General features: G+C 35.3%; 1 protein-coding gene across 1 annotated transcript; it reads right to left on the minus strand.

Annotated features, from left to right (window-relative positions):
• Positions 1 to 394: 394 nt before the first annotated feature.
• Positions 395 to 910, minus strand: LOC114752079 (uncharacterized). Its single transcript, XM_028940812.1, has one exon. It carries the CDS (start codon positions 908 to 910, stop codon positions 395 to 397), a length of 516 nt encoding a protein of 171 aa, XP_028796645.1.
• Between the last annotated feature and the right edge of the window lie 13,882 nt (positions 911 to 14,792).

Below are 14,792 nucleotides of genomic sequence, written 5' to 3' on the forward strand. Positions count from 1 at the left end.
CGAGCCACTCGTACAGTCCATCTTGTGTCTTGAAAGCAGTCTTCCACTCATCTCCTGGTCTGATTTGAATTTGATGGTAACCACTGCGAAGATCAAGCTTGGAGAACCATTTAGATCCAGACACTAAATCAAGCATGTCTTCTAACCTAGGGATCGGGAACCTGTACTTGATAGTTATCTTGTTGATGGCTCGACTATCAACACACATTCTCCATGAGCCGTCTTTCTTCGGAGTCAAAAGGGCAGGGATAGCACAAGGACTGAGGCTATGTTGGATATAGGCCTTCTCAAGTAAGTTGTTAACCTGACGATTGAGCTCTTCTTGATCTTTAGGGTTTATCCTATAGTGTGGAAGGTTGGGGAGCTGTGATCCTAGAACCAAATCGATCGCGTGCTAGATGTTCCTCATGGGTGGCAAGTCAGGAGGTAACTCCTCAGGTGTAACATCTTTAAACTCATCCAAGAGTTGGGTCACTTCTTTTGGAAGGTTGTCAGGTGTTGGTGCAGGAGGAGAAATAACTTTGGAAACAACAGCAAGGATGATATCAACCTCTCTACTTTCTTCGATGAACTGCTTCTCCGTAAGGAGGTGAAGGTTGATAGGCTTAAAGGTGGATCCCTTCATGGGGCCTAGACCTTTTGCTTTTGGCTCAGGCTTCGCAGGACGGAGTAAGATGGTCTTGCCCTCATGTTTAAAGATATGGTTGTTCGCTCGGCCTTGGATAGTGACATCAGGGTCATATAGCCACGGGCATCCTAAAAGAATGTGAGATACATCCATAGGGATCACGACACACAAAACATCTTCCTTGTAGTTGCCCAAATGGAGTGGGACACGACACTGCTGAGTGATAAGCAATGAAGTATTGTCAACCCATGCAACTCGGAAAGGCTTAGCAATTTGCTCCATCTTAAGTCCAAGACGATCAACACCTCAACTAGAGATTACATTCCTTTCACTTCCACTGTCAATAACTAACTTGCATGACTTATCACCGCACTTCACGAAGGTGTGGAAGATGCTGTTCCGTTTCCATGAGTCATCTGGCATTGGGACAGTCAGGAGGCATCGCATCACTCCAAGATGACCCAATGGCATGTCATCACAATTAATTTCTTCGTCCACATCAGAAGGAATATCGACAGGGTCGATGACGACATTTGGCTCGCTCTTGAGTAGTGCATCATCTTGAGATTCGATAAGCAATGCACGTTGCGGGCACTTTGAAGTGATGTGTCCCTTAGAGTGACACTTGAAACACTCTATCGATGAGCTACCTGTGCGAGCGTTCGAGGTGGATGACTCTCTTGGTCTAGAAGCACTTGGCCCTGAAAGTTGTTGACTTACCCGTTGATTGGCCGAAACAGTGGAGCTACATGTTGGACGAGACTCTAATCCAGAGAAGCTGGGACGCCTGAAAGAGGGATACTTAGGCAGGGAATCAATGTCGATAGCCTTATGATATGCTTCCTCTAAAGTGTAAGGATGGTTTACTCTGAGCTCCCTTTGTATGTCATCCCTAAGGCCGCTGATGAACCTCTCAATAACCACAAAACTCGGCTCATTTAAATCATTGCAGATCAGAAGGTCATCGTATCGAGAGACATAGTCAGCTGCCGATGAGGTTCCCTGCTTGAGGTTGTTCAATTGGTTGAAAAGCATGATTAAGTGACTGACCGGCACGTACTTTTCCTTAAGCTTCAACTTCATCTCCTCCCAAGTAGTGACAGGAGGTTGCCCTAAGCGTTCAAGGTTCGTTTGGACGTACTGCCAATACTTCCTTGCAAATCCTACGAGCTTCATCTTGGTAAAACGAACACGTTGTATGTCACTCATATTGTACCACTCGAAGTAGTCATCCATGGTGGCTAACCAATCGAGGAAGGCATTCGCATCTAAACGACCATCAAAGTCAGGTGCCTCAACTTTAACCCTCTTCGTCGCATCATCATTGTAGTCTTACCGAGGAGTGTCTCAGTATCGTCTGGGCGGCGACGGGTCTCGTCCATACCTAGGGTGTGCGGCATATCCTCCATAGGCTCGTCAGTTCACAACATGAGATTCATAGCCAGCCTCTGTCCCTTGCTCATCCCATGGGTTGTCCTCTTCCTCGAACTGTGGGGGAAGGGTCTCAATGTGTAGCGGTTTAGCCTGCGGGTTACGTAGCCCTATAGACAGTTGGGAGCCTCTAGTGTGAGATGGTCCAATGGTGTCGAACTTAAGGTGCGCTTGATTGGTCTCAGGTACATTTCCAAGAGTCCCTTCTGCACCTTTACTAAAGACATGCCGATCAATTCTTAGGAGAGAATCTCTAATTTCTTGCTGGAAGGTCCTAAGCTCTTGATTAGATACCTTAAGCTCTTGAGTAGTGGCTCTAAGCTCCTGACACTGGGAGTTATATTCTTGCTTAATCTTGGCCAAAGATTCCTTAAGGCATTTGGTAAGTTCATTCAGTTTTAGTTCAAAGGTCTGGAGTCTCTGGTCCATTTGGGATTGAAGGGAGCTAACACGAGGTTCTAAAGATTGAAGTGCTTGGTCTAAGGTGTCTTGTCTATTTTCAATATCACGAATAGTCATGCAGTAGATAGACGAAAGCTAACAACAAAAATGAAGCAAGTAAAGAGCTACTAATAAAATGAAAATAAATTCTTCCTCCTTTTTTTTTTTGCTTTTTTTTCTTTTTTTCCCTCTTTCTTTTTCTTTTTTTCTTCTTTTTTTTTTTAAACAAATGAAAATGCTAATAAAATATAATATCTACGGTAGACAATAATCAATAAAATGGCAAAAGCAAACTAGTAACCTCTAGTATGTCAAACTAGTCGCAGTAAGTTAAAGAGAGGGTCAATTGCGCCTTACCACACACTTAAAGAGACTAGAAAAAAATTACCCCAAAGTGTCTAAATGATTCTGTGGCCAAAGTGAAAATTTTGACAAAATCCGGGTCCATACCTGTAATTTCCTCCAACGAATACAGTCAGACAGTAAAATTTCGAAATCTGGGGTAAATCCGAAATTTTCTAGAAATTATGGGCAAGAATGTGTAATTTTAGCTAAAACTGAATCTGGAGCTGCAGAGACACAGATGCGTGTGGATATCACGCGCAGAGATTCTTACGGTGCGTTTAGGCGCGTGGAATCTCCGTTGACCGTGAAACTCCGGTGGCTGGCCGTGTTCCTCTAGACGAAGGCGATGGAGGTGGTTTCGTGGCAAACGGAGGTCATACGAGTGAGATCTGGGCCTTCAAAGTGACGCTGACAGTGACGCTGGCTCGTGGAGGCTGTTTTCAGTGGTTTCTGGTTGTGAAACTTTGAGATCTGGACGGATTGTTGCCTACGGTGAGAATGGAAGTGGCGACGCGGTGAACGGTCGTCGAAAAATGAGCGAACAATGGTGAAGGAGCGACGGCCGTGGGTTGTTTTGACTAAGGGCGTGTTTGGGCGTTTCAAAAATCAAAAGGCACAAGGAAAACCAAACTCTGGTACCAAAATTGATGTAAAACAAGAAAGGATTGGAAGGGATGAGAAGTTAGAGAAGAGGAAGAAGAGAGGAGAAACAGAGAAGCAGGGAGAATGGGAGAAAAACTTATCAATAAATTCTAAATGCCAAGTCTCATTACAACTGAAACCCTAAACTATTTATAAGAAAGAAATAAAATAAATAAAAGAAATAAAATGAGGGGAGTGGGGTAACTGCCCACGAGTGGGGTGAGTGGAGTAACTGCCCACTCTCTAAAATACAAAAATAATTAAACAAATAAAACAATAATAAAATAATTAGTTAATCTGAATCAAATTAATTTCTTAATTTTTTAACTTTTAACCTGGATATTGTAATTCAATTCCTCAAGTTTAACTTGTGACGACTTAATTTCTAAAATTTGGTCGGTCTAACAATTTCTTTTTTGTTGAGTTTAATCCATTGAATATTGCTTACAGATTGGTTAAAAGCGTAATTCTTCTCAGTCCCAATCCAGAGATGGTTTGTTCATTTGTTTTTTTACCTTTTCAGATTTCTTTCTTTATCTTTTTCCTAAATGCGTAATGACTCTTTTTCTCCGGAAAAAAAAATTCCATTCATTTTAACACATAATGCTAGATATATGCTGACAATGCTGCCATGTAGGCAAATATTTAATGACCTAAACTCGATAAGGACAAAACTATAAAAGAGACAAAATTTTAGTAACTCAGTCACGATTGATGAGATAAACTTTAGAAACTGAGTCATAAAATATTAAATACCTATTTTTTTCCAATTATTTTTTTCAAAATATTCACTTAGGTTAATATTTACATGTTAAACATTAGTGATTCGCTAGTGATTAGTAAGTCTTTCAGATTTTCGAATTAATCTTCTTACATTTACAAATCACTTTCTTACAGTATTAATACTTTAACACATACTCTTAGATTTATAAGTTAATTTTTATATTTTTAATTATTGATTTATTCACCAACGGTTGGTATGACTACCTGTTAGACATTTAAAATAAGTATAATCTTATAAATGTTACTCTTAGAAAACATAAAGCCATTACTTGAAAAATTACATAGTAAAAGGAATAATATATATACATGTGTGTGTGTGTGGACAAATAATATCTTATAACGGATCATATAAAAGGGGAAAAAAAAACTGGCAAATTTAACATACAACTATCACCAAATAAGATATACACGCACACAAAAATTAGGGTTGTACTTCGATTGTGTTATCATCATAATAAGGAATTGAATAGTGTTTCATTCATATGGACATGCCCATGTCATTGTAATCTTAATTCAATCTAAATTAGTCCTTATAATTTTGATTCAGCTAAAATTAAGTCCCTAAATTTTTAAATCGTTTAAATTTAATTCCTGACATTTAAAACGATGAAACTACAGGGAATAAAGTATTTTTTGAATGTCAAGATGTCATACTATAACATATTCATGCCAGTGATATCTTACCTCTTATTGTGTAACTAGGAAGGAACAAGGAATATTAAAAGTGCTGCTTATAATACTACTTTGAAATTAGAACACGTCCTATTAAAAGGTTAAATCTTCAACCAATGTTATCTTATCTCTCGTTATGTAATTTATAATTAAACGTTTAAGTGAGTATACTTTTTAAAATTTTTGATGATTTTCTAAAATTCGTAAATTAAAGTTTTTTTAACCTATTTCATTTTTGCTTAGACTCAGGCTTACTTTTCATTGCTTAGATAATATAATCATCGACTTACTCTATAAGCATCAACATATCAAAATTAATGGGTTAAAGGAAGACACATCCCTATAAACGGTAACGATTTCCCAATTTTCGCGAAAAATTGAACAATTTTCAGTTGTAAGTACATGATTGGTTGATTTTAGGTCATTGACCATGTTCAATTTTCAGTTGTATTGTTGGTGGTTGTCAAAGAAAAAGAATTATGCTTGTGATCTTTTATTTTCTTATCATAAAATAAAACGCAAAGAGTTGGGTCTCGTGGTACTAAACACCTGCTTCGAAACCTTTTTAAATGTAAATTGTAAGTTTCAATTTTTTGTGAGGGGTATAAGAATGTCAGAATGAAAAAGAACACGCATTAGTATTAGATATACGAAACGAATTTAACAAGACAAAATAACATAATTAATATGGATGTTACCGAAAAGAATGATTATTAATCTTTAGCTAAATTAAGAATGATGGAGTACTATGCGGTAGGGGCTCAAGGGCCCTTCCAAATAAACCTGACTGCCTTATTTTGATGATAATAAAATCTTTGGGAGTAGCCCTATGTGTGACATATATCTACCAAGAAACTGTTGAAATAAATTGTGCTGCAAATTATTAGACTTGTTCCTTACGCCAAAAATAGCTAAATTAAATGACTCAGATAGACTCACTAGATGCTTACATAGTCGTGATTAATCCTTTAAACGCTACAAGTATGACTATCATACATCTAACTAGAATAAATACTAATAAAATTTTTAGATAGAATAGGTATAATATACAAATTAATATTCCACACAAACTCTTGCTCCATTCTTAAGCTTGACGGATAAGAGAAGATTGTTTTGGGGGGGGGGGTAAAACATCCCTCAAAAGCTCCCTAAGCTATCTATCTGTAAGTGATGCTAATTAGAGCAGCAAATTGAGACTCATTCCCATCGGTATTTTCATTTCAACATCTTTTCTTCATTTAATATCTCCATGTTTAATTGATGTTAATGCTTTCTTCATTTCTCAAGTTTTGAATGCTTGCATGAATGAAAAATAAAAATAAAAGAGAAGCCCAATAACCATTTCTATGGAAGAAGAGGGAACCCTTCTTCAAAAAGTTGTTATTCCAATAATCTAGACTCCCTGAAATCCAAAAACATTCAAAATATAATGTTCACATTTGCTCACTCCCTACAGAAAACATAAAACCTTATAAACTATGTAATTTATCTTACAAAGAAACAATGACTAAAACTTCCATATAAAGATTATTTAACTAGTGTTGCATCTCTAACATCTTACATAAATATGACCTTATCTTTTTCAATGAGACGACAACATCAGTCATCATAATTCGTGCTTCAGGTAATTCAGTGCAACAACTTAATGCCAACTCAAAAATTGATGATATATGTGCTAATATATTGTTGATATTTGAATTCCCTTTAGGTAGCAAATTGACATCTAGAATATTGATGATTGAATGTGGTGTTGATTTGCTAACCCAATCTTTCAAACCAAGATCTTCCTCAAACATTTCATCGGTTGGCTTCTTCCTTGTAAATATCTCCATTAGCATGATACCATAGCTATACACATCTCCTTTGAAAGAAACCACTCCTTTTGATCCATACTCTATATGTCAAAAGAGAATATATAGTTTTTCGTTAAACTTTACTTTTGTATAGCTAATACAAATTTTTGCATATAGGAATGGAAAATTTATGTCAATCATTGTATAATATAAAATTTCACATAGAATAATAAAAAACAGACATAATTGAACTAAGATATTATTATTAAATTATTACCTGGTGCCATATAGCCAACTGTAGCTAATGTTTTTGTACGAGTTTCCAACTGTCCTTCACCTAATAGTTTAGCCATGCCAAAATCACTAAGATGAGCCACCATATCTTCATCCAACAAAACATTACTTGGTTTTATGTCACAATGAACAATTGGAGTAGAAATACCATGATGAAGATACTCTAATGCAGTTGCCACATCAACCATTATATTCAACCTTTGTAGGATATCTAAACAGTAGTTATGAGAGTACAACCATCTATCAAGGCTTCCAGTTGACATGAATTCCATTATTAGAGACTTGAAATCATCATTCGAGCAACAACTAATGATCTTAATGAGATTACGGTGGCGTAAATTGCACATAGCTGCACATTCAATATCAAAACTTCTCAATGCTTCTTCCATGTCTATGTTAAATACTTTGACAGCAACTATCTTTTCATTTGGAAGAATTGCTTTATATACTGATCCAAAACTTCCAGAGCCAAGAAGATTACTTTCATCAAATCTATTTGTTCCCTGTAAAAGCTCATAATAGGATATCCTAGTTGGTGCATCCAAATTTGTTAAATCCCTTTTGGTTGCATAGTTAGCATCGTCTCTGTTATGCTTTAGAAAGATAATGCTTGTAACGACCAAAATGACAACCATGATAGGCACTGAGCATTTTATCACCAGCATCACTTTGTTTGATTTGTGTTTGTTTCCTCTCCTACATGGTTGGACTTGTAGTTGGGATTTCCCACAAAGATTTTTATTCATCATAAAAGATTGAGCAGTAAAATTTTGAAAAGGACCACCATTTGGAATTTCTCCATCCAACAAATTGTAAGAAAGATTAATGTATTTAAGATTGAGTAATGACTCTAAGGACTTTGGAATCACACCAGATAAATAATTATGGGAAAGGTCCATGGACTCTATGCTTATCATGCTACTAAATGATTGAGGAATAGACCCTTGTAATTTGTTGTTAGCCAAAGATAGAGTTATCAAGGTTTGCAAGCCACCCATAGTTGTAGGGATGCTTCCTGAAATCTGGTTTCTTGACAAGTTCAACAGTATAATTGCTCTAAAGTTTGATAACTCTGGCGATATTGATCCACTCAATGCATTGGACGATATGTCTAAAACTAAGATATCTTTGAGACTCCAGAAAGAAAAAGGTATATGAGACATCAATTTGTTGGAGCTAAAATTCAACTTCCGCAAAGAAGTATTCCCGAGACATCCTGGTAATGCTCCCGAAAACATGTTGTTGGCAAGATACAACTCACTTAGACTTTTGAGTTGGCAAAGTTCATTTATGATGGAACCCTGCAATCTGTTGTTGCTGAGACTTAAACGTTGAAGTTTATGTAAGTTGCTAACTCTGTCTGGAATCAACCCAGTCAAATCATTCCCATCCAAAGCTAAGTCGAACAAGTTTTTTAAATTTCCAATGACATTGGGTATAGATCCATTTAATTTATTCAATGACAAATTTAACTCAATGAGCTTAGAAGCATTTGATATGCTGTTTGGAATTTGTCCAATTATCTCATTATCATCTAGTAGTAAATTCTCCAAGTTGGGAAGGCCAATCCCTAAATATGATGGGAGAAGGCTAGAGAGGGAATTACTGCCAAGGCTTAAGTATTTCAATGTTGAAATGGTGAATATACTGAAAGGAATAGGTCCACTCAAATAATTTGATCCCAAATCTATGATTTCAAGTTTAACAAGACAGCCTATGTCCTTGGGTATAAAACCTGCCAAAAAAAAAAGATCTGTAAAAAGAAACCGAAACAGGTAATAGTGTTTGCGGATAACATGGTAAAATATGTTGAATGATATAGGTGAATGTTGAAATGTTGAATATATTAAAAGGAGTAGGTCCTTTCGAATGATATAGAGTCCAGCTTGACACATTAGGTTTATCGAGTTAGCCTGTGCTTTATGTACAAAATCTGGTCGTAAAAAATTGATGGAAATCATGACTTCCATATAATTCAATAATGATTTGATAGGACATTAATGAATTTACGAAATAGAAAAGAAACAGTTCAAAAAAACTTGCAAAAGAAAATTAAACAGTAAACGGATGTATTCTCTAATTACGGTGCAGGAGGGGAGCAGTAGAACATGCTAGTGCGCGTGCGTAACATGTGCGGCTCATATATATGGTATTTAGCTTTTCAATGAACAGAGTATAAATCATATGGAACAGAATACTTAAATATTATATTTTGTCAACAACAAAATGTCATTTTAAATTTATTCTATTCAAGAAAATGATTAAAAAAGTAAAAGTACGACATAACAATATCATGATTATAACAATATCATTTTAATCTGCTTTTTCACTAATTTATCTCCCTAAGAATATGTGTTGGTGCAGTTAAATTAAAAAAAATTGTTTATACTTTACTCAACAGAGCTAATTTGAAAATATTTATTTAATTTCACAACGTGTAGAATAATTCTTCTTTAAACAAAAACGAATTTTTTGCCCAATTAAACATAAATGAATTTAAATGAAGAGATTTACTTGTTGAACAATTGAAAATAATATCTCGTATCATTGTTCATCAGTTTGAGTTATATTTAAATTTTTATTTAATTTTTATATTATAATTTTAATTGATTTTTATACTTATTTAAATATTTTTTAATGAAAATTTTTAATTCTCATGCTGTGATTTTTTTAAAAAGTATCAATATAATTTTAATTCTAATTAAATGATAGATTGTTATGCATATGCGTGCACGTGCTCACACACAGGCTCCAAATTTGTGTTTACTTTAACATTAATTTTACCATATTATACAAAAACTGTCAAATATTATTAACAATGGTATGTTTAAGAATAATTCTCAAACTTACATTAAATATATTAAAATATTTCAAGAAATATTCATTTCAACCCAAAAGCATAAAATACGGAAATAAATTTTTTTATTTATTTAAAACTTTGTGAAAATTTTGAAATAAGAAAAATTAAGAAAATCATAATTAAAATTACTGTGAAAATGACTTGTATAATTTTTTAAGAAATAAAAATTTTTATACTGTAATTGTTCAATAAATATTTAATTTGGAATTAATGAACTTAAAAATAAAAAATATAAATAGAAGTTAAAGAGATAAAGAATTTACTCTGGAATAAAAAGAGAGAACAAGTGCACATGGTGATTTTGGGCGCACCCATGCACGCACACATATGCAGGTTGCATACTTTCTCCATTCGGTTGATTTTGCGTATTTTTCTAATTTCATATTTAATAATTATTCAAAACTTATTATATGGAAAAATTTTATTGTAAAAGCTTTATATGGAAAAATTTTATTGTCAAAGCTTTACTTAATTTCACAAATAATTGACCGTGGAACAGTTTCTCTTTAAATCCAACTAAATTCAAACTATTAGATTCAATTACTTGACTGACTATTAAAAACATCTTGTGTTTTCGTTTTTTAGTTTGAGTTTAAATTTTCAGCTCAAAAAAGTTTGAGTTTAAATTTGGTTTAAAAAGGACAAAATTCCCTGTCCCACGTAAGAGCTTTTCTCTCTCCTCTGTGAGAGTTAATTACGGCTGTTTATCATTGATCTTGTTTTTCTGAGGGAATTTTGCTCCACCACCCACTCCGACGGAGTTTCGAAGAATGACTATGTTATGGCGCATTGTTGTGACGTAAATTTTTGAGGGCCTGGTGCAGGCTTAAGGAGTTTTTAGTGGATGTGTGAGTTTTTGCAATAGTGGAAGGAAGTACGAGTGGTTTGTGTCAGAAGGATGGTGAGATGGAGGTGAAATTGATATGGACGATAAAAGAGCAAAGGAAGATTAATGGAGGTGCATTGGTAGGGAAATTGGCGACTGAGAAGAGTTTGAATAGAATCACAACGATTCATATGATCAGAAAGGGCTGGAATCTGATCAAGAATGAGGATATAGAGATACTGGATGTTGATAAGCACGTGTTCATATTTGAATTCAAACATCGATCAGATTATCTGCGTATTCTGAATGGAAGGCCATGGTTGATAAAAGTGATTTGCTTAATGTTCAGCCTTCGGAAGAGGATATGGTAATTAGCGAGGTTAATTTGAGAAGTGCCCTTTGTGGATTCAGTTCCATGGCTTACCACAGGGAGCTTTGGATATTGAGAATGCTGTAACTCTCATATCGCTGATTGGTGATGTTGTGATGGTAGAAGATACAAGGAAGAATGACTCATTCATTCGTATATTCTTATGAGTCAGAGTCTTGATAGATCTGAAGAGACATCTGGTTACTAGAATGTGGACGTCTAAACCAGATGAAGATCCTATACGGAATAAAGCAAGGCATAAATGCTTACAGATTTTTTGTTTCAAATGTGGTAGAATTGGACATGAATTTAGAAGTTGTGTGTTGTTGAGTGAGAAAGGCTTGAGCTGCGAGAGGAAATTTGGCAGTTGGTTGAGTGTGCAAACTGCCAAAAATATAGATGAGGCTATTAGAGTTTGAAGAGAAGGATGGGAGGAATATGATGAAGCTTTTGCAAGAAGAGATTCTCCTGTAATTACTGAATTTCAAATTGATGTCAGGAGGAAAGGGAAGGATGTTCTGGAGAAGTTCGTAGGGTAGAAGGATTGTGAAGTGATAGGAGCTTTACAAAGAAAGGAGAACTCACTAGTTGAAAAGGAAAATATGAGCAGTATGAATTCAAATGTGACTGAGAGGCCACAGGAATGTAAGGGGAATAGTTAAAAAGTTGAGTTGGCAAAAAGAAGGATTGATTTGGAGAAGTTGAAGGAAGCAAAGATAACTGGCAGTGTTCTGAAATGTAACTCTAATAATATAAAGGCACGGAGTGTGGAAGTGAAGAGTAGGGGGGATCTTTTGAAAGCAATTGTGGTTGATGGAGATGCCTCTCCAATGTCAGAGGTTATTGCTAGTTTGAAGAAGGTAAAGTTGAAGAGAGGATTAGTGGAGGAAGTGGATTGCAATCGAGTAAGAGAAGAAAGTTGTGTTTTGAGAGTAATCCTAATGAATCTGTGAAAAACAAACAAACTATCAAAAACAAAAGAGGTTGTGGTAGTATTAATTTGATTAAACGCCAAATGAGAAGGGAGGCAGGAGAAGGGGAGGGAGGAGTCAAGGAGGCCCTGGTTTAATTGAAACGGAGACGGTGGAGAAGCTTTTGAGTCAAAGTATGATGAATTGTGCTTAAGATCTTGGTGGTTGGCCTAAAACAGCCATCAAGGGCCATGAAAATCCTAGCACGGAGCTATCAAGGTCTGGAAAGAGCCTTGACAGTTGAGAAGTTAAAGGAAGAAATTTTTTAAACACAGACCTTCTATAACCTTCTAATGGAAACAAAGATGAAGAAAGAAAAGATTAGTAGAATTAAAGAGACGTGCAGAATGGAGGAGGAATTTTATGTGGAGTGTAATATCTCTAATTTCAAAGCTAGCAATTACTAAGATGTTTAGGAGGCTTAAAGAATTATTTAAGGCCTCAGAAAAATAATTATTCCATAAAACCTATTTTCGGGCAAGAAAATCAAGAAAGGAATAATTATTAAAAATAGACAAGAATAATTAAGGAAAAGTTATAGATGATCATTTTGGGAAATAAAAAGTTTATGGAAGATTTTATTTTCCAAAGAGGTTAGAAATAATTTAAAAGCTAATTTCCTAAATTAAAGAGTTATTTTCTTGAGCAATTCAAGAAAAATGGTTAAAGGTTGATTTTTAGTCTAAAATTTTAGGACAACTATTTTATGAGTTAAGAAAGTTAAATGAGGAGAAAAGTTCATATAATGTGTTCAGATTAATTTTTGAGAGTTGTTTAATAAGGAAATATCAAATAAAAAAGGGAAAAAGAAATAGTTAACTCATTACCCATGGGTTGAAAGTTATGTGGGGCACATTCCAATTAGAAGCCCAACTCGTGGGTAAATTCCAAAATTTCCTTTGCCATGACATCTCTGCTTCTTCTCTATATAGAGCACACTTTGCCCTCACTCCACTCGCGCACAAACATGAAAAGGGAGGGGCAGAGAGGGTGCGATTTGGTGGCAGAAGAGACAAGGAGGAAGAAAGAAAGGGAAAGAGGAAGATTCGACGCATATAAGCTAGGATCCAACCAAGGTAAACCTTCTAATGCTCCTCCTACCCTCTTTCTCAGCGTTAGAATACTACTTGGAGAGTTACAGTGACCGTAAGTTGTTGTTGAGGGGAAGGGGAAACATCGACAGATTTAAGAGATGCTTTATAGGAGTAGAATAAAGCTTAAGTAGGAATTTTGTGGTGTGCATGCGTTTGTTCTGTTCTGACTTTTGATTGCCGAGACCGAGAATCTCTTGTTTCTTCTCTATTATATTGACTATCATAAAAAGGGGTTCTTGAATTTAGATGACCGATTTTGTGTTTAGATAAGAATGGCATAAAATAATCGCATGCTTGTGTATGTGTGCGTGTATGGTATCGATGGATTAATGCTTGGGACTGTGAGGTTTGAATTCTGAAATTTAAGAGCTGGAATAAGTTTATTCATTGAAATTATTGTGAATATGTCGTGATAATTCAAGGTCGCGTGGTTATTGGATCAAAAGTACTAATTGCTGTCTTTGATTCTCTCTTGCTAGTTTTGCTTAATCAGTTTAATCTTGGAAATTTAATACTCAAGGTGGCTTGGTATTGATTATTCTCATTAACTCAAGTCTAAAGGGTGGCTCTTGGAGTCTTTTGAAGCTAGCTAACTCCCAAATTAATTGAAGTAATGATTGTCTAAACTATTGTGCTAGAGGATTGCCATTTCATTGTCATCGCTTGTTAGTTTTCATATTTCATTTCACTCCTACCATTTTTAGAAACTAAAAACCCAAAAATATTTTACTCTTTTTGCATTTTAATTTTTGCCAAATACTTGGTTAAAAAATAAAAAAACAATCCTTTTCCAAGTCAATTTTTATAGTTTTGCATACTTAGCTACTTAGGAATTTCTCTAAAGGCTCCCTAAAGTGAATACGACCCAGATTTTGAACTATATTACATTAATCGGTTTATTTTGAAGTGGACTTAAGGTGACTAACGGATTTTTCTTCACAAGAAAGTGTCCAATGGTGTCTCACTACTTTTTTTGATGGTGATGCTTTATTTTTTGTGAATGCAAGAAAGCAGAATTGTAAATGTTGAAAGGCATATTAGATTGCTATTGTAAGGCTTCAGGACTAGCAATCAATTTTGATAAGTCCTGTTTGTTTTTCTCAAAGAACACAAGCGAGGATTTTAAGAGGAAAGTATATGAGGTTTGGATCTTTAAAGCAACTAGTGATAGTCCTAGTAAATATCTGGGAATGCCAATGATGTGGGAAAGTCAAAGTCAGAGGCTCTTTTGTTTGTTAAAAACAAGTTTAGTTTGAAATTACAGAGACAGAAACAAAGTTGTTGATGTTTTCTGGGAGGGAAGTGATGATTAAGGTAGTAGCAAGCACAGTACCTGTGTTTCCTATCTCCTGTTTCAGATTTTCAAAGAAGGTTTGTGTTGAATTGGATAGCATGATGGCAAGGTTCTGGTAGGGTCAGAGGGAACAAGAAGGTAGTAGAATACACTAGAAATCTTGGAGTTCGCTAAGCCTTTCAAAAAGTGAAGGTGGAATGGGTTTTAGGAATCTAGAGTTGTTTAACAAAGCTCTCCTTGCTAATACTACATGGAGGTTGGTTCAAAATACAGATGCTTTATGGTGTAGGATTTTAAAGGGTTTGTATTTTTCGGATAGTGACTTTCGCAAGCAAAGCAAGGTTAGAG

Source organism: Neltuma alba, unplaced genomic scaffold (genome assembly GCF_004799145.2).
Source record: "Neltuma alba isolate B1F8T4 unplaced genomic scaffold, ASM479914v2 tig00007222_pilon, whole genome shotgun sequence".
Taxonomy (NCBI): domain Eukaryota; kingdom Viridiplantae; phylum Streptophyta; class Magnoliopsida; order Fabales; family Fabaceae; genus Neltuma; species Neltuma alba.

Bases quoted from the DNA above. Each gene is read 5' to 3' on its own strand.
- LOC114752079 (XM_028940812.1), bottom strand. From the start codon at position 910: ATGGAGCAAATTGCTAAGCCTTTCCGAGTTGCATGGGTTGACAATACT.